The 25,121-nt window shown below is 33.6% G+C and overlaps 2 protein-coding genes across 2 annotated transcripts; both read right to left on the bottom strand.

Moving 5' to 3' along the window:
* Positions 1–199: 199 nt before the first annotated feature.
* LOC134267732 (cholecystokinin receptor type A-like) lies at positions 200–1,284 on the bottom strand. The gene has a single exon (XM_062749946.1). The coding sequence runs from the start codon at positions 1,220–1,222 to the stop codon at positions 335–337; it is 888 nt and encodes a 295-aa protein (XP_062605930.1). The 5' UTR covers positions 1,223–1,284; the 3' UTR covers positions 200–334.
* A 17,611-nt stretch (positions 1,285–18,895) lies between these two features.
* On the bottom strand, positions 18,896–21,480 carry LOC134267731 (guanine nucleotide exchange factor VAV2-like; the record flags this gene model as incomplete). Its single annotated transcript, XM_062749945.1, has 5 exons — positions 18,896–19,117; positions 19,297–19,448; positions 20,003–20,068; positions 20,259–20,380; positions 21,454–21,480. Coding segments are annotated over 5 exons (494 nt in total), but the record flags the coding sequence as incomplete, so codon positions are not given.
* Positions 21,481–25,121: the final 3,641 nt, after the last annotated feature.

The raw sequence follows: 25,121 nt of genomic DNA, 5'->3' as shown, positions 1-25,121 counted from the left end.
ATGCCAAAAATTATAGGGTTAACAATGTGGTTAAAAATATACATCCGGCGCAAAATCAGGAAAATTTGCAGTGCAGAGTATGATTGGTTAATCCAAAAGTATCGTGATCGCGATTCTATTGCTGAGACGATCACAGTTGGTATGTACGATATCGCAAAAAAGAATGATATCGATATAAAAATATAAGAATATCGATTTGTGGAAAAATGGTTCTTCACAGCTTGATAGCTAGCTTTCCGTCCTCGTTTCGTGAGCTGTTTTGATGGACTATCGATACGAGAGTCTCGCTTACAGATCGAATCCCGATATTTTGCGCCATCGTCTTTATCGATAATCATAGAAGATCGTGATGCTTCTCTTTAACCAAATCGACCAGGACAAATTGGGAATTCCTTGCTTCTAGTCCATTGAAACTTGTTTGGCCTTGTGATGAACTGTTTAACAGATCCTCGCTGGAAAAGTCCCCCGTGTTGGCATCTGCCATTTCTCGTAGCTGTTTTCGACGGCTTTCGCGTTCTTTGAATGTGGCACTTCTTTTCTTCATGGATTTCAAAATAAAAGTATACAAAACTGTCATAGTGATCAGTATGCCAATCGTCGCCAAAAATAAGACACCACTATAAATCGAAAACATGACACTGTGAAGAGGTGTTGGTTTTACAATGCTACACTCGAATCCCGTCACATTTCTTTCTGCATTATATACTTCGCTGACGTCGTAAAATGCCGATATAGGAGCAGACAGGCCCGCTCCGACGGCGAGGCTGACCGCCAACATGATTTTTCTGTGCCGTGCCGTGATTTGTCTTCTTGTCGGCCGACACACCAGTTTGTATCGCTGGATTGAGATGTACAACAGAACAATCCCTGAAGTCACTCCGCCTGTCTGTAGAAGAAAAGAAAACACCTTGCACACCGCTCCATCTTTTGGGAGAACAAAATAAAAATTGAGGAACAGAGAATAAGCTACTCCTGCAATCACTGCACCTAGGTCCAGCTCAGCAAGAAACAAAATAAAGTAGCGGTTGTCCGTCTGCATGTGCGAGCGAGCTTTGTAAACAAGAATAACAAGTAGATTTCCTAACACTCCGATGATCAAGTAGAAGCACAGGATGACCGTGTTCAGTAAACGCTCGGAGGCTATCTGGCTATTCCAGTCCTCAAGGCTTCCAACCTTAGAACCATTGTAGGTCACAATTGTTGTCAACTCACTTTCATTCATGATTGTATGCGATGTCAGAGACGAATGAAATGAAACTGAGTTTTAAACCATATCTGATTATTTTTTTCCTTCGTCGGAATGCGTGGCAAACATTCCGGTATGCGCGGGGTCCTACTAATGTAGTATTGTTTACAACAAGTGGCCTTTTCCTGGAAATGACACAATATACATCTCACAAGTTAAGCTTATTTAGGCGAAAGTTTTATATATCACACGACATACTCTACTTCAAATGATTTTAAAGAAAGAAAAACCCAAGCATTATGACATATATTTTGGGTTGTCCGAAAAAATCATAGACATGTGGGGAAAACAGTTTAGTTTTTCTTTGCTTTATCAAATGTCTTTTCTTGTCATAGCAAAAAGTAACATTTCATGATCATGCACTTCAAGTTTCATGATGATATCACACGACATATTCTACTTCAAAAGACTTTTAAGAAAAAAAAACCAAGCATTATGACATATACGATAATAAAAAGATGTTTTGCTAGTTATGCCAATATCGTGATTTTTTTAAACTGAGAAAACTATGGTCTAAAATGGAACTAAAACTTTGGGTGGTAAGGACTGAATGATTTTTTTTCAATAACTCCAATTTTCAAAGTAGATATCCTTAAGGTAAGTCACTCGTAAGTTTTTTAAAAAAGTTCGCGCAGAAGTTTTTACTTCAAAACTACTTTTTAAAATTCAATTTTTATAACTTTTTTAAATTCAACAATGTAAATTTTGTAACATTCAATAAAAAAACTGCTAAAAATCTCAAGGAAATTTTTTTATGGGGGACTTTTTTTTGGTGGAAGGATATTTAGCAGAAAATTCTGAAAATTTGGGGGTTTTTTTATAAAATTTAATGTAATGGAAATTTAGACTCACATATTTTTTCTGGGAAATTTTTTTCCGTTTAAATTTTGCTAAAAATTTAATATAGGTCTTAATTTATTTTTTTAGACTAAGTTTTACCCCTTTCCCCTTTAAACCCAAATTTTTTAAAAAATGAAAATATATTAAAGAAGTCAAGGTAAAATTTTACCCTTTTTTCCCTGAAAATCACATTTTTTACGAATATTTAAAAATTTAATATCACGGGACCCCCCTTTTTTTTAATTTTTTAAACTGTTCGATACTTGTAACTTTTTAGCACTCAAGTCGTAAAAAGTTTGATATAAGAAAATTTTTTTTTCCTTTTAAGTTTTTTAATCCCCCAAATGTGTTATTTTTTAGTGCAAAAAGGTGGCACAATAATTTATGCGCATTAATTTGAAAGGATTTGTTTAATGATAAATATTATTAAACTTTTTGTCAAAAAATTAGATTAAATTTATTGCCATGCTTACATCTAATCAAATAAAAATAAGGGTTAAAGTAATTAACCAAAGAGATGAAATTTAAGTGCAAAAAGGTCAACTTAAATGTCCCGTAGATCAGTAGGATGCACATTTGACCCCCTATTTTCTTTGCGATTTTTTTACACTTTATGATTTTATCCAAAATATATTTCAAAAAATCTTGATATAGCAAAATTAGGAGTGACTTACCTTTAAATTTAAAATTTAAAAAAAAAAGAAACCTTTCACATACATGCACATGTATAAGGCTAATTTGGTTTTCCTTTGGGCCCGCCCAGAGTTGTTGGTAAAGGGCTTAAAAACAAAGAGTTTTAAAAATATGCATTCAAACAGTTTTACAAAACTAGATTTTTAAAGATTTATTATGTTCCCCCAAAAAAAGTTGGGGAACATATTGTTTTTTCTCCTTTTATTATTAAGGTCTTCCGAATTCCTTGGAAGACCTTATTGTTTTCCGTCGGTTTCCTATTAAAGGGCTTCCTTTTTTCCCAAAGGAAGACCTTTTGTTTTTAGGGTTTTTTTCCCCCAGGTTTTTTTTTTTTTCTTACAGATTTTGTGGCCCCGAGTTCTCGGAAACGGGTTCTTTGATTTTTATGAAACTTTCAGGGCTGATGGAAAATAAAAAAATCTAACATATATTTTCTTATTTTGATGACGTCACTTCCGGTTTGGAGATTTTTTGCATTTTAGTGAATTTTTAGAGGGTTAGTTTGTCCCGAGTTTTTTCGAAAACGGCTTGGGGTAGAAACTTGAGATTTTAGTGATAATAGAGCAATAATTGATTTGGGGAAAGTATTTTATATTCACTGAAATTCCCGTGTTCGGAAACTTTTTGGCCAAAAAAAAAGTTTATCACGAATTTGAAAAAATTTTGACACTTTTTTAACAACAACTATTTACCTAGAAATATTTTGTTAAAGCGTAAACAAAAGAATGTAAATTTTTAAGATTTGAGATGATTTATAAAAAAAGGGCTGACCCCTAAATTTAAGGGCCTGGGGGGGCCTAAATTTTTTCCTTCATATCTCAAAAAGTATTAAATTTTTTAATGTCAAAAGCAAAGTTTTCAAAATGTTAATTTAATTTATTGGAGTCTAAAAATAGTCCAGTGTCGTCACTTCCGGCCAAACCGGAAGTAGTGAAAAACGCGTATTTTTTTTGACAAGTTTTGGGGTAACATATGACTGGGGGAGCTTAATAATTAATTTTACGTGCGTCTTCGTTACTTCCGGTAAACCGGAAGTAAAAAAAATAGCTTATTTTTCATTATTTAATTGCTTTGAGGATTAAACTTTTTTGTGTGTTAATTCTCATTTTTGTTAAAAATAAAAGCTACTTCCGGTCAAACAAGGGAAAACCTCTCGTTGCTTTGCAACGGTTTTGTCTAGTTAAGGTTTCCGTTCCAACGGAAGACCTTCTTGTTTTGTTGGGTTTTTTTTCCCTATTATTATTATTATTAAGGTTTCCCGTCTTACGGAAACCTTATAGTGATGTACTGTTTCTTTTAAGGTCTTCCGTCTTCAGCGGAAGCCTTTTTTTATTTTGGTTTTTTTTTATTTTTATTTTTTTTTCTTTTTTTTTTTGTTTTTGTCACGCGATTTCTCGAAAACGGCTCGATGGATTTCCATGAAATTTTCAGGACTTTTGCTTATTGAACCTCATGCTTTTTTTTGATTTGATGATCATTTCCGGTTTGGAGATATTGTGATTTAATGTTTTTTGAAGGGTTGTTTTTTCCCCTTTTCAATAATGCTTGTAAAACATGAAACTTTAGGTATGATAGACCAAAGTCTAAGAATGATAACTTTTTCATTGTTATCGGAAGTGACGTACGTCGGCGCTCGCATGGCCCAAAAATAGTCGTATCGCGAATTTCAAATTTTTGAACACCTTTTCTACAATCTTTTTACCTGGAAACATTTTTTTAAAAACTTACAACAAGAGAAGTGTAGAATTCCAAGATCTTTCAAATGATATATTGAAAAAGGGGCTGGCCCCTAAAATGGGGGGCCTAAAAGGGCAAAATTTTTTCCTTATATCTAAAAAGTATTGAGAATTTGTAATAGTAAAAACAAAGTTGTTTAAAATGTAAGTTTTATTTAGTGTCAAAATACGCCCGGCTCGTCACTTCCGGCAAACCGGAAGTATCGGAAAACGCGTATTTTTGCCTTTTGACAAGTTTTTGGATAACATATGTCTTGGGAGCATAAAAATTAATTTTTCGTCCGTCAGCGTCTTTTTGGGTAAACCGGAAGTAGCCAAAAATAGCTAATTTTGAAGGTTTTTGATGCAAAATTAAAATATATAGTCACTGGAGACGACATTCACATTGCTTTCTTTTTTGATGTCACTTCCGGCCTTCCGGTAAAAACCCGGGACGGGAAGCCACTGGTTTGCAACGAGCTTTGTTCTTTTTCTTTTTTTTTGACAAAAATTTTGTGCACGCGATTTCTAAAAACTACTGGGGTTCTATAAAATTTAAAAAATATGTGTCATTATATGAATTTTTACATCCGAAAAAAAATTTTGGGAAAAATTTCGTTTGATGCCAAGTTATGGACAATTTCCTGATTTTCAAATGCGATTTTGTCGCGCACTTATATCGAAAATGGCTAAGGATTAAATGGAACTTTTGGAGATGATAGATATGATTTTTTTTTGCAGTTCCTTTTGTCTCTCATACTTCCGGCGTTACAGATGCAAATTTAAAAAAATCGTTTTTCCAATTTTTTTGTTTTTCGTTTTTTCATTTTTTTTGGTATCTTAATAAAATCCTCCTTTTTATGCTTAAAATTTTAAATTTTGTTTGAATATTGATAAATCAAAAATTAGATATTGCATTCAAAAATCGAAGCGGGTCCAAAATGGCCTTTTGTGCCGACTTTTCGCAATAGTGGTTTATAGTCCCCTGCTTTTCTTGAACAAAAGTAACATAAAAATGGAATGTAAAGGAATACTTGGATTGTTCGTGTTTTATTGCAGTTCTGTGTCAAACTAACGTCTTCTATAATTGGTTTTGGCGGGTTTTTAAAAATTAAAAAAAGAAAAGCAAATGTACAAATGAAATTCGATACCTAATATCTTTTGTGCATTACAGAAAAACAGATTTAAATCATACTTATAAGTAATACTTTCTCAAAAAAGAAAATCAATTAATATTGTCGTTATTCTCAACCACTCGGTTTTTCCTATGCACACTTTTTCATTTAAACTAATTTTTACAAAAAAGAAAACTTTTTTTAAAATATCCCTCATGGAGTTCATTTGAGCATTTTCTTCAAAGACCTGATTCAAGTTTTTGCTAAATGATATCTGTTCCTTGCCGTCGTAGGGCGAGCCATGTTTTTCGGCGAAACGTTTCAACCTTTTTCGATTAACTAATGGGATAATTCATTTTGGGGAAAAAGGGAAATTGAAAAAAATTATTTTAGTGTTACATGCATATATACAATTAATTTTGTAAAATGTGTTAAATATACTCTCTAAACCTCGAATCTTAGGCTAAAAGAACTTTTTTTTAATTTATTGAAGCTATCACCTTTTAATAGAACTTTCCAAAAGAAAGGGGCAAAGATTAACTCGTGGCTTTGGCGCTAAATTTTGAATGTGACCCGTTTTTCATAATGTTGAGAAAGCACTACAAGTAGATTTAAGTGAGGTCCCGATAGCGTTATTTTAGTGCTTGGAATTTCATCTGGCGACTTTTTTCCCCCCCCTTTTTGGTAATTTTTTTTTTCTTTTTCAGCTCGTTTTTCCCTTTTTTCTTTCCGGAATTACGGAAGACCTCTCGTTGCTCGCAACGATTTCTCATCTAGTTATTATTATTCTTCCAACCGATTTTGTGAAAGCATTTTAGGATGGCTCGTCCGATTTCTACCAAACTTTCAGATCTGAAAGATATTCAATTGATCTTGATAGGTTTTTTTTCCTTTTTTTATTTTCCCCTTCCGGTCGTGAGATATGGACGATTTCTCATTTTCAGAGGTTCGGCTTTCCCGGGAAATCCTCCGAAAGACTTAAAATTGGTTGAGTTTTAGGGGAAAAAAGAGGAAGGTTTGGTGAGTTGTAATTGGGTCTCCAAAATTTTTTAGCGCAAAAGGCACCGAAGTTCGGTAGGGGCCCAAAAAATGTCTCAGAAATATCTCACAAAAATTTTACGCATTTTTTTATATCTTCACTCCTGTTTATAATTTGTTAAAACATATTGAAGACAAAATTTAATATCGCAAGACCTTTCATTTGATATAAAAAAAAAAAGGGGTGACCCTTAAAATTGGGGCTAGGGGGCCAAAAGTCTTTTATTTAACTCTCTAATGATCAATTCTTTGTTATCATTATTATCAAAATATTCATCTTCAAATTAATTATTATATCTAAGTTGTTTGAAAATTGGCTTATCTGAATTTAGATATTAAAATTTTTAAAATGAAACGGGCCCCCATGGCGGCTGTTTTGTCAATTCCGCCATTTCGCAATTGGGGTTTTTGGAGCATGAGCGTTTGATTAAACCATTCTGACATACAATGCATGAAATGTAAACAAAACTACTTGGTTTTTACGTAGTATACGTTGCAATTCAGTGTCAAATTTTAAAACTTAATTTCCGTTTTCCCACTTAATTAATGGCTAGATTATATGTAATGTGTACAAAAATTTTTCGTAAATAAAATAAAGGCATAAGACGTTTTTTTTTTTTTCTTGGTATCACACCAAATTTAAAGATAATTCAAAGAAAAAGCGCGAATATTTACTCCTGGGTTTGGGGCCCAAAATTTTAAAAGTCCCCCTTTTTTGATTCTTAGCGGGTCTGTTGAAAAATATACACAAAGTATTTTAGAGAGTCTCCCAAAAACCTAATGGTTTTTGCGTGGGGATAAAAAAAAAAGGGGACTGGTTAATCCTCTTTGCACCAAAATTTTGAATCTTTTTCTGTGATATTCATGGCATAAGTAAAGGCCCCTATTTGCTGATTTAACGTATAATCATTTCTTGATTTGATAAAGAAGAAATTAAATATTTTGAATGTCTGAGAACTTTTCAAGCGTAGGTTAAAATTTTTTAAACCTAAAAAATATTCATTTCATTTTTTAAAAAATGGCTGCGCGGGTAAAACACATGGTGCCAATGTGCAGGTAAGGTATCCCCTGATGGGGGGGTGGACCTGTAGAAAACCTTTCGTTCTGCAGAGTGAGTTTTTAGCAAATAAAATGTATGAAAATGTGCAATATTTTCTCGTGGCGTTTGGGGCCCAAATTTTTAAAAGTGCCCCCCTTTTAAATTCTTAGACAGGTTATGTTGCAAAAGTATACACACAAGTATATTTAATCTCCCCAAAACTTTATGGTTTGCGCGTTGGGGATAAAAAAAAAAAGGCGACATGGGTTCAATCCTCTTTGCGACCAAAATTTTGAATCACTTTTTAGTGATTATCGGATTTTTTTTTGAATGGACGGAAGCCTCTCGTTTCAACAGATGTTTGTTTTTTTATTATTCTTTTTTTCATTTCTATGGCGATATCTCAGCTGTGACTGTCGGTTTCAAAGATTTTTAAAGGGAAAAATGCTAAGGTTTAAAATTCCAGACGTGTTTTTTCCCTTTTTTAAAATTTTTTTCCCCCCGATTTTTTGGGGAAAATTTTTATTTTTTAAATGGATTTTTGTACACACTTTTCTCAAAACGGCCAAAGAAAGACTTTAAATCATGGACATGAAAGACCATCACATGTAGATGTGCCGAACGTCCTTATTTTTTTCGTTTCTACTTCCGGGCCAAACGGAATAATTAAAAAGTCCATTTTTTAACTTTTTTTTTTTAATATTTTTTTTTTCAGTTTTAAGGTTTATAGAGCGTTTCAAAAATATCTTTTTTTTTCATTTTTTTTATGGTGCGTTTTTGCAAAGATATGACCAACCAAACTTTGTCTTACTGTTGGGGGTTTGAATCCCCTGGGGGGTTCCCCAAATTTTTTCTTGTTTTTGTATTTTTTCATTTGCAAATTACTTTTACTCTTTTTTAAATTTTGGAAGATTTTGCCGATTTTTTAAAAACTATATTTGGAGATATTTTGTGAAATACCTGGAACAATAGATTGTGTTGAGAAACTCTTTAAAAGAATAAAAAAAAAGAAAAAAATGTATTCAAATTTTGAAAAACATAGCTTCAAAAGAGAAATGGTCGGAAACCGCTTGTTTGCACCAGCAACAAAAACGCATCTAGTTATTTTTCTTCTTCCTGGGTACTTATTTGTCCGCGAATGATCTTGTAAACTGTTCATCCGATGTAGGTTAAACCTTTTTAGGGTAAGGACTGTTATTTAATTTTCGGAATCAAGGTCATTTTGCGCGCACGTGCTTGCAAGAGCGCGCACGTGAAAATGTAAAATGACCAATATAAAGATATAGCCGTAACTTTTCTTTTTTTTTTAAATGTGTTGAAATCAAAAATTTGAATATTTAGTATTTTGGGCAAGGCACATGGTCAAAAAACATGAACTTACGCGCATGCACGTGTCTTTGCTCTGATTGGCTGAAACAAAAATCTCAATATCTTATTCGTTTTTTGACGAAATACTTTGAAATTTAAAACATAGTCATGCATTGAGATATCCTACGATATAATAAAATAATTTTATGAAATCACGCGCATGCATGTGCACTGCAATTGATTCGCTAAAACTTTAAATGGCTATACCCCCCCTTTGGTTTTCAGCCAAACAGGATGGAATTTAGAAATAGATTTTAATGGACCCCTAAAAGGGGGTATGGTCATCATGCACGTGCGTTCATGTGCAATACGTATAATTACCAACGCACTTGATTTCTATTTTAATACTTTTTATTAAATGCCTTGATTTTAAGTACTTTAAAAAAAAGTAATGTGTAGATCTGATAGGGTAATTTTAGAAGTGTGCGCACGTGCAATGAAAAAATTTTCTATATCTTGGGATTTTGAAAAACTTTTAAGTTTAAAATGCATAAGTTTAGTTTATTTGATGAAGCTTGAGGGAATGAGCCACCAAAATAAAGTTGGGGACGTTTGGGGGCATTTAACGGGTTCCCCTTACAATTACACTAGTTTATTCTGTTCTCAATTAAAAAAAAAAGGGGAAAAAAAAGTCATTTTTGAAAATTTTTGCCAATAATTTACACTTAGGCTAGCAAAAAGGCCAAATTTATAGAAAAAAACCCCATGAAATTATAGGTTCCCTACTGAACATTATATATTTTTCATATAGCAGAATATGGCTCTTTTTTTTAAAATGATAATGTAACATTCAAATGAAAACTATTACTTTCACAAACGTATATTTAATGGTTGGTTTTTATTTCAAACGGAAATTAAATTCAAATACACCAAGTCCTATATTTTAAATATAAGATTTGGATTAACATAAAAGCTGTATATTATGTAACAAATATAATGCAAGTCCTGTCATAAATTTTGATTTAATCACAAAGCACGGGTTTTTCAAATGCATTTAATTAAATTTGAATGTTCAAATCACAAATGCATTTTATACATAATAAAATAACATGTACAAGTTAGCCATCTTTTATGATTTTATATCCCCTTTTAGATGATAAAACGTCATTTATACTAAACACTTCAATATTGGTTTTTGTGTTACAATGTAGTAATATATAGTGAACTCAAAAGATGTTTAAAAATAAAGACATAAAAACCATATAAGGCCTTCCTGTAAGTAAAACAATGGCTTAAATTTAGACACTATTTAAGTAGAGAGCCAGCTGTAATATAACATGACTGAGTAATGCAATGTTTACTATATATACCGTTCTGCTTTTGAGATATTTCCCCAAAAAACTTTGTTTTGTAGTACTCAACGTTTTTTTTTGCTGAAAATAATTATAAAGGATTGGCTCTTTTGCTAATTTTGATTTTTGCCATTTTAAAATGACGTAACATGCAGCTGACACCATATTTTTAAATTTAAAACTCCCCCTTTTTTTCTTTTTTTTCGTTTGGTAAGTTTTATTGGATGACTTTTCATTTTATTGCAGTAGTAGAGGATTTGCATGGTTTTGTATGGAAAAAAATTCACATAGAAACAATTAAAACTGCTGGAACAATTATTTGGATAATTGGATAATAGGAAATTTAAATGTTTTAAATAATAAACGTTTTTGTCTGATTTGCAGTACCTGAAAATCATGCAAAAATTTTACAACCATATATAGATGAAGTGTTTATCGGTAATATGGAAAGTCTGCAGCACAACAACTCTGAGTGCGATGATAATGGAAAGTTTGAAGCACAGAACTTAAAAGTACGGACCAGGTCAGAATCTGTAGCAAAACTGCCCTTCAAAAAATATCAGGGAATCGATAAAAAAATCAGGGAAATCTACATGCAACTTCCGTCTCCGCGAAAGCAACAGATAAAACCTAACTACTGAACTAAAGGGTAAGGTACCGTAATCTGGAGAGAAATAAAATCGCAGTAACCAACAGAATAGCAGTCGACATGGTAGAGAAATTCGTAGAAAGTCGTGTCGATTCACGGAAAAGGGGGAATAACTTTCTACCTGTATACTTCCAGCTCAGTTAATAAGTTGTATATAGTGTGGTAGGCTCAATAAAGTAGCTTACAATGTAAACGGAAAAATAATAATAAAATAGCTAGAATGGTGACCCAAATTTTTATTAAATAAAAAAAAAAAAGTTTTTGCTCAGCAGTGTTGGACTACGATGCAGTTTATCAAATGGAATGGGGGTGGGTGGGGTTTTAAAAAATAAATATTAATAAACATCTACAATTAATTCTAAAATACATATAATGGAACAAACATAAAATAAATAATGCATTAATTTGCACTAAAGGAATGCAAAATACATGTAATTAATTCAGAAAAACAAGAGGCCCATGGGCCACATCGCTCACCTGAGAAGCTTTGACCATTCTGTTCTTTACCAGATTTCCCCCTTGTTATACATAATGCATCCCCACCCTACCCCACTGATCATAATTTAAACATTTTGAAATCTACACTACCCCATGATCCTTCCATGGGCACATATGAGAAGAAGATTTGCAAAGATTTTTCCTATATCTTTCTATGTAAAACTTTGATACCCTACTGTGGCCCCGCCCTTCCCCCAGGGGTCATGATTTGAACAATTTAGAATCTACACTATACCAGGATGCTTCCACATAAGTTTCAGCTTTTTTGGTCCAGTGGTTCCTAAGAAGAAGATTTTCAAAGATTTTTCCTATATATTTCTATGTAAAACTTTGATTCCCTATAATGGCCCCACCCTTTCCCAGAGGTCATTATTCCTACAATTTAGAATTTACACTACCCCAGAATGCTTCCACATAAGCTTTACTTTTTCTGGCCCAGTGGTTCTTGAGAAGAAGATTTTCAAAGATTTTTCCTATATCTTTCTATATAAAACTTTGATTCCCCATTGTGGCCCGGCCCTTCTTCCAGGGGTCATTATTTGAACAATTTAGAATCTACATTATACCAGGATGCTTCCATATAAGTTTCAGCTTTTCTGGCCCAGTGGTTCTTGAGAAGAAGATTTTCAAAGATTTTTTCCTATCTTTCTACGTAAAACTTTGATATCCTATTGTGGCCCCGCCCCCTTCCCCCGGGGGTCATGATTTGAACAATTTAGAATCTACACTATACCAGGATGCTTCCACATTAGTTTCAGCTTTTCTGCCCCAGTGGTTCTTGAGAAGAAGATTTTCAAAGATTTTTCCTATATATATTTAGGTCTTTCCACCTTTCTGGAAAGACCTATTGATATTTTCTGTTTATTAGGTCTTTTCAGCTTTCTCTGGAAAGACCTATTGATTTCCTTCTGTTTTTTTTTTTCTTTTTTATTATGTGTCCGCTGTGTGATTTTGAGTTTCAAGATTTATCGAAAAGATTTGTAGTCGACAAGAATGTACTCCATAAAAGATTTTAGCAGTTGACCCTGCGTATATGAGCTTTGACCCCTGTCGGAGTTACGACCCCTCTCGCAACAAGAGGCCCCTGGGCCTTATAGGTCACCTGAGCATTATTCAACAACTTTCCAGTGATTGAATTTGATCCATGTTTTAAGCCAGATGCTATAGCATTAACAATTTGGTCATCATAACTATACACTTAGCAGTTCCTTAGTTTGGTTACTTAATACCCATATAGGCAGGGTAGGGGAACAAAAAATGCATTTCAGCAAATCAGTAATATTCAGCAATAATGAGTAGTGCCGCTACCACACATGAACCCTTGACTCTTAGGCCTAGATCCACACATTGCACTATTTTTGGAAAGGCATACTTGCTTTTCAAAAATATTTGATTAATACCAAGGAGCACATTTCAAACAATCATTCATTTTCAGTACATAAGTACAGCCCCCCCCCCCCACTATGGTACAACTGACCCTGGGGCCTTGAAATTTACAATTCTTGAAGATTAGGGATTGCTCATAACTATATAGGTAATTCATCTGCTTAAAACCTAGGAGCAAAGATGAAAATATTCAAAGATTTAATGTTTTTTCACTATACATGTATAATCAATACAGCCCTGCCCTAACACCAGAATCCCTGACCCTGGGGCCATAAAATTCAAAATTTTGGCAGAGGCACTCTTGTTCATCATAACTATGCACTTAGTTAGTTTATTTAATAACAAGGAGTAAAGAAGAAGATTTTCAAAAATTCATGTATTTCCTCTATATAATCAATAGAGCCCCACCCTAAAACCAGAACCCCTGACCCTGGGGCCATAAAATTCACAATTTTGGTAGTGGCACTCTTGTTCATCATAACTATGTACTTAGATAGTTTATATAAAACCTAGGAGCAGAGAAGAAGATTTTCAAAGAATTCATGTATTTTCACTATATAATCAATAGAGCCCCGCCCTAAAACCAGAACCCCTGACCCTGGGGCCATAAAATTCACAATTTTGGTAGAGGCACTCTTGCTCATCATAACTATGTACTTAGTTAAATTATATAAAATCTACGAGCAGAGAAGAAGATTTTCAAAGAATTCATGTATTTTCACTACATAATCAATAGAGCCCCGCCCTAACACCAGAACCCCTGACCCTGGGACCATAAAATTCACAATTTTGGTAGAGGCACTCTTGCTCATCATAACTATATACTTAGTTAGTTTATTTAATACCCAGGAGTAAAGAAGAAGATTTTCAAAGAATTCATGTATTTCCTCTATATAATCAATAGAGCCCCACCCTGACACCAGAACCCCTGACCCTGGGGCCATAAAATTCACAATTTTGGTAGAGGCACTCTTGCTCATCATAACTATGTACTTAGTTAGTTTATTTAATACCCAGGAGCAGAGAAGAAGATTTTCAAAGAAATAATGCATTTTCACTATATACTTATTTAGCCCCGCCTAGTACAAGAACCCCTGACCCCAGGGCCATGAATTTCACAATTTTGGTAAAGGACTCAATGCTGACTACAATCATGCAAACAGTTTGACTGCTTGATGTCCAGGAGTAAAGAAGAAGATTTTTGAAGATTGCATTAATTTTAGTGGTTTTGGCCCCACTCCCCAGGCCCGAGGGGGGCATGGATCATGAAATTCACAATTGTTGTTCCCCTTCACCCAGAGATGCTTTGTAGCAAATTTGGTTGAAATTGGTTCAGTGGTTGCAGAGAAGAAGCTGAAAATGTTCAAAAGTGTACGACCGATTGACGACGAACGACGTACGACGAACGACGTACGACGGACGACGACGGACAAAAACAGACAGCAATAGGTCACCTGAGTTTACTCAGGTGACCTAATAAAAGCTTGTTATCGCTACTCCTCCGAAACCATAAACCGCAGAGATTCCAGACCTTTACTAATGTTTACGACTGATTTAGTAGACTCTCCAATCAAACATTGCGAAAGGATTCGTAAACTCCTATATTGAATTATTGCCCCTGAATGTTTGCAACGTTTACGAATATCAAGATCTTTTCTTAAACGACAAGGCGTAGAGACATGGGACCAACTGCAAAAGATTTCTTGACCTTTGACCTTAAAATCTAGGTCAAGGTCAAAGGTCAAGGTCATTCAAAATATGTAAAATTAAGCATTTTTTATATCTCTTTTGTTCTTAACCAAATTCTAAACATCTTTGTATTTTTAGTATGTACTCTTAAAACCATTTCAGAGATTCCATGCTTGTCCCCTAAGACTGAACCCTCTAAAAGTTAGTGCCCCTTTCAGTGTAAACCCTTGTTATCGCTACTCCTCCGAAACCGTAAACCGTAGAGGTACAAAACCTTCAACAATGTCTGCGACTAATTTAGTACACTTCTCATTCTATTAGTGCGAAAGAATTCGTAAACCGTTTTAAGTAGTTATTGCCCCTGCAAGTTTATGATGTTTACGAAGAACTAAAAACTTCTTAACGACAAGTCGTAAAGACATGGGCCCAACTGCATGAGATCTTTTGACCTTTGACCTTGAAGATTAGGTCAAGGTCAAAGGTCAAGATCATTGGGAAGTATCAAAACTGCTTATTTACGGGTTTTTGTTAAAATGGCCTTGATCTTTGACCTTGATATTTGACCTTGACCTTTGACCTTTGACCTTGACCATTTCCCAAAAGTTAAAAAGATATATTCATTGCCTTTACCTAGATTCAGCTTCACGTGTAAAACTCAAGTTTGTAAGTGTGTTGTTGTTGTTTTTTTTTTAGACGACCTTGACCTTTGACCTTGATAAATGACCTTGACCTTTGACCCCATTGACCCAAAGGTTACAATCAAGCTAAAGGTCTTGGAGGTATTTACAACTCTCTCTTAAACAAATGCTTATATCCCCCCCCCCCCCCCATCCTTTCTCAAAAAAAATGAAAAATCAATAGCGACGTAGATAAATTTTGTACATCTTAAAGGAGATCACAGATCGACATGAAATTCAGATTAAAATCTAGAAGACACCTCAAAGAAAGTGTCCTGAGAGTTTAACGCTAAGTCTCTTAAGTATTATGAAATTCTATTTAATATCGGCGAAAACTAAATTTTTTTTTCTGTCTGAAATTTAAGTGCTGATGAGCATAAAAATTAATTAAAGTTTGATTTGGCAATTTCTCAAGTTTTTGTTAATAGCACTCGATTCTCCTGCTCTAATACGACATCTTAATACCAAGTATCCTTACTTTCTTTAAAATGTGGAATTTATTTCAATTTTATTTAGATTTAATATTAATCGGATCAATCTTGAAAATAGCGATTTTTCCTATCAAATAAATTTCCACGCTCTCGGTGACACCGTTTTCTTCATGAAATGCATGTTTCAAGTTTAATTTATGCTCATAACTATTAATTCAATCCAAATTGAGATGATTATTTAATCTAACCTATGAGTTCACTATATCTGTTAAAACAAACGCGCCTATATTTTCACAAATTGTAAACACAGTGCCGACACGGAAGTTCGAATGTATCATAAGCTCTGTATGATTAACTCAATTTATTCAAACTATAAACAAACTCAAATGATTTTTTTTATAGGAAATCTCCATTTTCATTATCCACCAATCGTTTTTCTCAGAACTATTCATTATTCCTCTCTATGTTCCATCACAAACAAATAAATACACGTGTTTCTGTACTATTTAAAACTGCACGCGTCTCTATTTTTATTTAAATCCACGTGTTTTCATTTCTTCTTTTTTCAACACTGTCAGTTTACGGAAAACAATTTCATCGGAGCCTGTAGGGTAGTGCATAGAGCGCTCGCCTTGTAATCTGAGGGTCCGCAGTTCGAATCCTGCTGGCAGCACTTTTTAATTTTTTTTTTTTTTTTTTTTTTTTTTTTTTTTTTTGCGTTTTTCTTCTTTTTTTAAACCCAAATGACACGGAAACACTTAAAAAGCTGGAAAGACCTCTCATTGTTCTGTGAACAATAAGTCTCCTAGTTATTTTTATTATTTTTCCGCCGGACGAATTTTTGTTTCAAGGTCTTTTGAAAAGATTTATAGTTTATAAGATTGTACTTTGTAAGAGATATTTGCAAAAAACCCTGCGTATTTGAACTATGAACTCTTTCGAAGTTATTGCCCCTTTCGCAAGATATGCTGGTTATCGCTACTCCTTCGAAACCGTAAACCGTAGACATATGAAACCTTCACTAAAGTCTTTGACTAATTAAGAGGACTCTGGAATCTATTCATTGCGAAAGTATTCGGTGACCCCTTCAATGAGTTATTGCCCCTGAAACTTTTTGAATTTTAGAAATAATTAAAAATTTTCAAAACGAGAAGTGATAGAGACATGAGACCAACTGCATAAGATTCATTGAGCTTCGAGCTTAAAATTCATGTAAAGGTCAAACGTCAAGGTCATTCCAAAATTGAGAAATTAAGCTCTTTTTATATCTTTTTTGATTCTTAACTTATACAAACTGTCTTAGCATCATTAATATGTACTCTTAAAACTATTTTAAAGATTCAATTCGTATTCCGTAAGATTGACGCTATTAAAAGTTATCGCTCTTTGTGCGGAAAACCTTGTTTTCGCTACTACTTCGAAACCGTAAACCGTACAAATATGAAACCTTCACTAAAGTCTTCGACTAATTGAGAGGATTCTGGAATCTATTCATTGCGAAAGTCTTCGATGACTTCTTTAATGAGTTATTGCCCCTGAAAGTCTTTGAATTTTATAAATAATTAAAAATTTTCAAAATGAGAAGGTGTAGAGACATGAGACTAACTGCATAAGATTCATTGAGCTTTGAGCTTAAAATTCATGTAAAGGTCAAAGGTCAAGGTCATTCTAAAACTGAGAAATTTAGCTCTTTTTATATCTCTTTTGTCTTTCAACATATGCTTAATGTCTATGCATCATTAATATGTACTCTTAAAACTGTGTCAAAGATTTCATTCTTGTCCCTTTAGATTGACCATATTAAAAGTTATTATCCCTTGTGCGAAAAACATTTTTATTGCTATTGCTTCAAAACCATAAACTGCAAAGACATGAAACCTTCTCTAATGTCTTATGGGACTTTAGGCAAAACTTTTATGTTCAAGTGAAAAAGGATCTAGTGATTTCTTGAATGAGTTACTGCCCTTAAATGCTTTTGTGCTTACTATTAAACCTTATAACTTTAAAACTATATGTCATAGAGACATGGGGTTAATTACAATGTGACCCTTGACCTTTGACCTTGAATATGACTTGAAGGTCAAAGGTCAAGGTAACCTAAAAAAAAAATTCATTTTCATTTTTTTCTTCTTTTAAGCCATTCCTGGTTTCTTTTTTATGAAATTTAATTTTAGATAGATAAATATAAAATGAAATTGAAATTCAAAAGGTGGAAAGACCTCTTATTGTTCTGTGAACAATAAGTCTCCTAGTTCTATATAAAACTTTGATCCCCCATTGTGGCCCTGCCCTTCCCCCGGGGGTCATGATGTGAACAATTTAGAATCTACACTATACCAGGATGCTTCCACATAAGTTTCAGCTTTACTGGCCCAGTGGTTCTTGAGAAGAAGATTTTTTAATGACCCAACCCTATTTTTGTCTTTTCTTGATTATCTCCCCTTGCGAGGGGATATGTCCCTTCATTTTAACAATTTAAATTCCTCTTCACCCAAGGATGCTTTGTACCAAGTTTGGTCAAAATTGGCCCAGTGGTTCTTGAGAGGAAGTCGAAAATGTGAAAAGTTTACAGACGGACAGACAGACGGACAGACGGTCGGACGGACGGACAGACGGACGGACGACGGACAAAATGTGATCAGAAAAGCTCACTTGAGCCTTCGGCTCAGGTGAGCTAAAAATATGGATATAAACTAATTCTTAAAATTAATAATTAACATCCACTTTGCTATATAGCAAGACAAACAATACAATTGAAAAAATGTTTCTGCATATCTAAAACAAATAAACTTCATACAGTAATTCTTATGTACAAATACAACATTACCATCTATCATCTCCTTCTCTAGAAACATTTTTTTTCAAAATTTATAAAAACAAAAAATATCTAAAGGTATAAAATTGCCCCCCCCCCCCCTTTTGGTACACTCAATGATGCTAGCCTTTGCACTGCAGTTATTCACACCATTTTAAAGGGGGCCCAACTGGGGTTTCCATTGCATTTCATTAATTGGTAGATTGATTTCTTTATTATGTGTGTTGATTCATTATGAACAAAAAATTATCAAAAAATGCTATTAAAAATTTTTTTTAAAAAAGAATTAAAGTATCATTTTTAATATTTCTCCGGAAATCCTAAAAAATTGTAATATTTAGAAGTATTTTATAACACATTTTGACATTTCAATTACCCAAGTAGAAACCAGATGGATCTGGTGGAATTGTGTGTTTCATACATAAAATACAATTTAAAGGTTACAGTCTGAAACCTTTCAGTAAATACAGGCAGATGTATCTGATAATTTAAACTGTGTTTACCGAATACTGAGAGAGAGCTCCCCTCTCCTGCCTGGGTTCTCACTGACTCGAATTAAGAACGTCCCGTTTGGCATGTTGCCAAGTCTGCGATTGGCAGTGTCTCTGTCCATTGGACCCACAAACCTAAATATAATAATACATATAAACTTACTATTTCAATGTTATTTTACAGAAATTTACTTTAAAAAAGATTACTTTTATTTGTAATGACAATCGACGTAATGGATAACTTTGATTCCTGTATAATCATACTTAAATATGAAACTTCCCTGGTTCATCACAACATAGAATGGCTGACATACCATTTATAGACATTGAGCTGACTGGACATTCCGTCGTTATCCACATTAACATAGGGAACATTGTTAGCGGGGGAGTGGGGGCGGGGTGGGGATACAATACTGGGCGTTCCATTCTTCATTTTCACATCCAAATACGAGGGTTTTCTGCGGATCTGATGACAATAAAAAGCTGGTTACAAACATGTAGATTACATTCCTATATAACAAGCCAATCAACATATACAAGCTCGACCTGCAGTCGACATTCAAATGAAATCTCAGCAGCAATTCAATAAATCACAGCTTGGTGGCCAACACACACAAATCACTGTCATCCAGAACAAAACTGGGGGTACTTAAAACTCATTCTGTGAGTCTTTTATTGGATTCTCACAGAGAATAACAGGGGAACAGTTGGTTGTTGGATAGGTGTAAAGTTATGTCTGTAAAATGTTGATTTATACAAATAATTCACATGCTGAAATGGGGGGTGTGGGTAATACTGCTTAAGCTTCATGCTTTCTCAAAAATTTCTATTTGAAAAGAACCTACCAAACTGCATTACCATCATATGCTTTATTCTTCTGTTTCAAAAACAAAGTCAGCAAAGTATTTGGTTTACTTTGTTATAAAAAAAGTAATACAGCATCATAATATGAATTCCAACTCCAGACACCGAGTTATTAGATTGACAGATGTTTTATCATTACAGAACATGACATCTTACCCTTGGATTATTTTCCTCTTGCACAAGTTGTGAAGGGAACCAGCCCTCATCTCCGTTCAGCAGTCCCTAAAAATTGTAAAAAGATGTTACCAATGATACTGATTCTAGAACAGTTTAAATATAGCAATAAAAGTGTTCTTACTCCATGTTCTGTTAAATTAAGAAGAAAGTATCTTCAGCCATTTAGTTTCTGAAATCAACATGATGATCTTTGTTTTACAGTTATCAATCTCTCCGCTGTAAATGAAATACTTACTTTCCACCACTGAGCGTCATTGTTCAGTAGTTTTATCACATCATCTTTCTGAAAGCTTAAGGCTGGGCGGCCCGCCCCAGGGCTGGGAGTGCCATTGTAATTACATAGAGCTCGAACCTGCCCTGTAAGGTCACGTATATTTACAATTAAACACTGTAAGTCAATGTGTACAATTAAAACATATACTGAAGGAATACATGTATATATGAGAGGTTGCATTCCATTCAAAACAAAAAAAAAGTCTGAATGAAGTTAAGTTCAGCATGCTTTTCACAAGACCTCCATCTAAGAAACAACCTGTGAAATCAGTTTACAGACAGACAGACAAAGTTTTAAAGTAATTTGTCATAAAATTAATGTATTAACAAAAGAGAAGAAAGCATGAGTGATGAATATGGCAAGCTTATGAAGCTAATGTTTTAATGCAAAGTGTAAACATGAGAAACTGTACGAGAATGTGTAAATATGGATGTAAATTTTATATCAATCATTGCAAATGAAAACAAATCAATTGGATATTAAATGTAAAACTTGGAAAACAATGTGCTGGAAAAGATGATTTAATGACATGCATTCAAAAGCATGAACCTCATGCTCAATAAAAAATTATTATTTTGCAAATAATTTGCTTGGAGAAGGTTTTATGTTGTACATTGTATTCCTGAAGTTGTTTAGTATATAAGCATCATAAATATTATGTTGTGTGATTTAAAATCATTCAGTAAAGTAATTTACATTCATGAATACCTAGAGACACTAACTTCTATCTGATATAAGAAATTTTACATCAAAAACTGTCCAAAACTTTGCAAGCAAAGAAGTCAATGTACCCATTTTCATAAAACTTTTCAGTAAATGAAATAAATCTAATGCCTATAATTACATGTATGTTTTCTTTTTATTGTACTAAAAATTGACAAATTTGACATTAGGTATTCCTAAAGTATGAAAGAAACATGTTAATTTTGATTTAATCTCTTCCTATAATCCAGTTGTTACACATAATACTAAACATTTTTCTGTTTCCAGACAATGGTTCCAAATCACAAGAAATGTACAAACATTAAACTCCTCTAAACCAGGAACATACTGGGGTTTTCTCAAAACAACAAAACCCTACTGGGACTTGAAACATTTAGAGAAAGCTACATTTGCAGGGAAGATGGAGGGAAGAAACAGTGGAAGAAGAACTTACTATGCTGAACATGAGTGGGTGACCTCCCTACAATGTGTAACGAATCGGAACAAAGTTAAATGTATGAACAATAAATCTCAGAAGAAAGACAAATGTGAACAAGAGGCCCATGGGCCACATCGCTCACCTGAGCACCTTTGGTCGGCCATTGTGGCCCCACCCTACCCCCGGGGTCATGATTTGAACAAACTTGAATCTACACTACCTGAGGATGCTTCCCTATAAAGATGATCAATCATGGCTTGGCTGTTCTTGAGAAAAATATTTTTAAAGAATTTTCCTATATCTTTCTATGTAAAACTTTGGACGGCCATTGTGGCCCCGCCCTACCCCCCGGGGTCATGATTTGAACAAACTTGAATCTAAATACCTGAGGATACTTCCATGTAAATATGATCAATCATGGCTAGGCTATTCTTGAGAAGAAGATTTTTAAAGAATTTTCCTATATATTTCTATGTAAAACTTTGGTCGGCCATTGTGGCCCCGCCCTACCCCCAGGGGTCATGATTTGAACAAACTTTGAATCTAAACTACCTGAGGATACTTCCATATAAATATGATGAATTATGGCTTTTTCATTCTTGAGAAGAAGATTTTTAAAGAATTTTCCTATATATTTCTATGTAAAACTTTGGTCGGCCATTGTGGCCCCGCCCTACCCCCGGGGGTCATGATTTGAACAAATTTGAATCGACAATACCTGAGGATGCTTCCATATAAATATGATCAATTATGGCTCTGTCATTCTTGAAGAAGATTTTTAAAGAATTTTCCTATATATTTCTATGTAAAACTTTGGTCGGCCATTTTGGCCCCACCCTCCCCCTGAGGGTCATGATTTGAATAAACTTGAATCTACACTACCTGAGGATGTTTTCATATAAATAGGATGAATTATTGCTTTGTCATTCTTGAGAAGAAGATTTTTAAAGGATTTTCCTATATATTTCTATGTAAAACTTTGGTCGGCCATTTGGCCCCGCCCTACCCCCGGGGGTCATGATTTGAACAAACTTAAAATTGACACTACCTGAGGATGCTTCCATATAAATATGATCAATTATGGCTTTGTCATTCTTGAGAAAAAAGATTTTTAAAAATTTTCCTATATATTTCTATGTAAAACTTTTGTGGCCATTTTGGCCCCACCCTACCCCTGAGGGTATGATTTGAATAAACTTGAATCTACACTACCTAGGATGTTTTCATATAAATATATGAATTATGGCTTTGTCATTCTTGAGAAGAAGATTTTTAAAGAATTTTCCTATATATTTCTATGTAAAATTTTGGTCGGCCATTGTGGCCCCGCCCTCCCCGGGGGTCATGATTTGAACAAACTTGAATCTACACTACCTGAGGATGTTTCCCCATAAGTTTCATCTTTCCTGGCACAGTGGTTCTTAAGAAGAAGTTTTTTAAAGCATACCACCAAATTTTTATTTATTCCCAATTATCTCCCCTTGAATGAGGGCGTGGCCCTTCATTTGAACAAACTTGAATCCCCTTCACCCAAGGATGCTTTGTGGCAAGTTTAGTTGAAATTGGCCCAGGGGTTCTTGAGAAGAAGTCGAAAATGTGAAATGTTTACAGACAGACGGACAGACAGACAGACGGACAGACAGACGGACAGACAGACAGACGGACGCCGGACAAAATGTGATCAGAAAAGCTCACTTGAGCCTTCGGCTCAGGTGAGCTAATAAGAGATTGTATTACGTATATCTTGTCCTACAGTTTAATAATTCATATTCCAACATGTGTTCTATTAAAATCAAACAGTTCATGGCAACATTTTTGCTAAGCTTTAGTTCATAAGTACTAAAACTATTTTTTTTAGAATCTGATAGATACTGAAAAGAACTTTATTCGGTAATAACTAATATTTGCCCCCCAAATCAAACTTTGATGGAGATATATTTAATTAAGTTCTTGAAAAGGGGAGTATATGCTGACTTCAAAGCACTGAATATTTTCACAGGTAATGACGCCATATGTACGTAATGACATCACAAACATGACGTAAATTTAAGTTTTTTATGAATTTTACAGAAAAATGTACATATTTTGTCGATATTTTGAGTAAAAGTCACCGAGCGCATGTGTGTTCAGAATCAATATTTTGATATAATGTGTAGAATGATAATATCAATGAAATATGTCAATATTGTTCCTGAACAAACTTGCGCTCTATAAATTTTAAAGCTGAAATAGTTGAAATTTTGTCAATTTTGTCCTCTTTGAAAAAGGATATAAAATCGGACTAGTTTGTGACGTCATAAAAACAGAAATTGTGAATATGCTGCTTTGACACTACAATATTTTCTGTTAATTTATATTTCTCATACAATTTATTGAATTCAGCACATTTCTGGAAGTTTTCAAAATTTAACTTTTGTGGGGGCAAATATATGCAATATACCGCATATAGTTCTTTGCAGTAATATTAAAAACTTCACATTTTCCTGGTATAAGGTCTTTTATGTCAAATAATATAATGCAAATTCTGGTACTGTTAAAATTTCAGGAAATAAAAAAAATTAAAAATAAAGATACAATACATGTATCATTATCTCCAACACAAAAACAATATGTACTAAAAGCAATTTGGAGGTTCACAACATTTTGTCTTTAATATATGTTTTTATTTTTTAATCATGCTATCTTGAATTCCCTGACACATGTATCTCAAAGTTTAATCTGTCCTATTCAATTTCCAGATAACGAGATTTTATATTAGTTTATTTAAATGGTCCCTTACTATATCCATTGATCAAAATATCATTATACAGAAATCCAAGTAAATACAGATAACCTTTGTTTATCTTTTTTCATCAAAAATCCCTTGACAAAAATTACTGATGAAGATTTAAAAATACAAAGAACCTTGTATATAAAAGAGAGCTCAAGACATGCAATCAACATTATACATTTGCTATTATGTTTGGCAGTGTAATATTGATATGTGTTAGTACTGACAGTTTACTAGTAGAAGAAAAATAATGACCTGATGATTAGGTGAGCTAAAATTATCTGTAATAAAAGTGAAAGCTCATATTTATTCTAAACTTTTATCAGATACAAAGAACTGGACAACTGTCAAGTATGATTACAGATCAACATTTCTGAACTGTATTTAATTTAAATTTTTGAATAAAATAAGTTTAATAAACTATTATATGTATATTCCCTTTATACAAAAAGGACTATGAATTCAGCTTTATTTTTTTTTTTTTTAAAATTTTTAAATTTATTTGAGTGGAATCTATTGAACATATACGGAAATCACTCTTTTGGCATACATATATTAAATAATCATTCTATTGATCTAAATTATAATAATTATTAAATAATGATAATGATATTTTTCTAATAAATGATCCATAAATTGAGATATTCATAAGATATATGCCTAAAAGTTTCTTAAATAAACAAAGCACAAGACAAATAATAAAAAATTATGATTGAAACTATTCTTAAAACAATGTTTATTCAGCATAATGCATTAAAGAAAGTGTCACAGAAACGTATCAATGGTATATGTGTTCCCAATATCAGCTGTTTACTGTGTAGACCTGGTATGTTGCCATTGTTGGTGTGTTATGTATTTCACTAAGTCCTTCTATATAACAGCAGTTTGGGGCATTCAATGGCATATTTATCAG

This window comes from Saccostrea cucullata, unplaced genomic scaffold, assembly GCF_032062105.1.
Source record: "Saccostrea cucullata isolate Sc308-1 unplaced genomic scaffold, CSIRO_AGI_Scuc_v1 ctg9201, whole genome shotgun sequence".
Lineage (NCBI taxonomy): Eukaryota > Metazoa > Mollusca > Bivalvia > Ostreida > Ostreidae > Saccostrea > Saccostrea cuccullata.
Note: the sequence above shows the minus strand (reverse complement) of the source record. Positions and strands in the feature narration are given on the sequence as shown.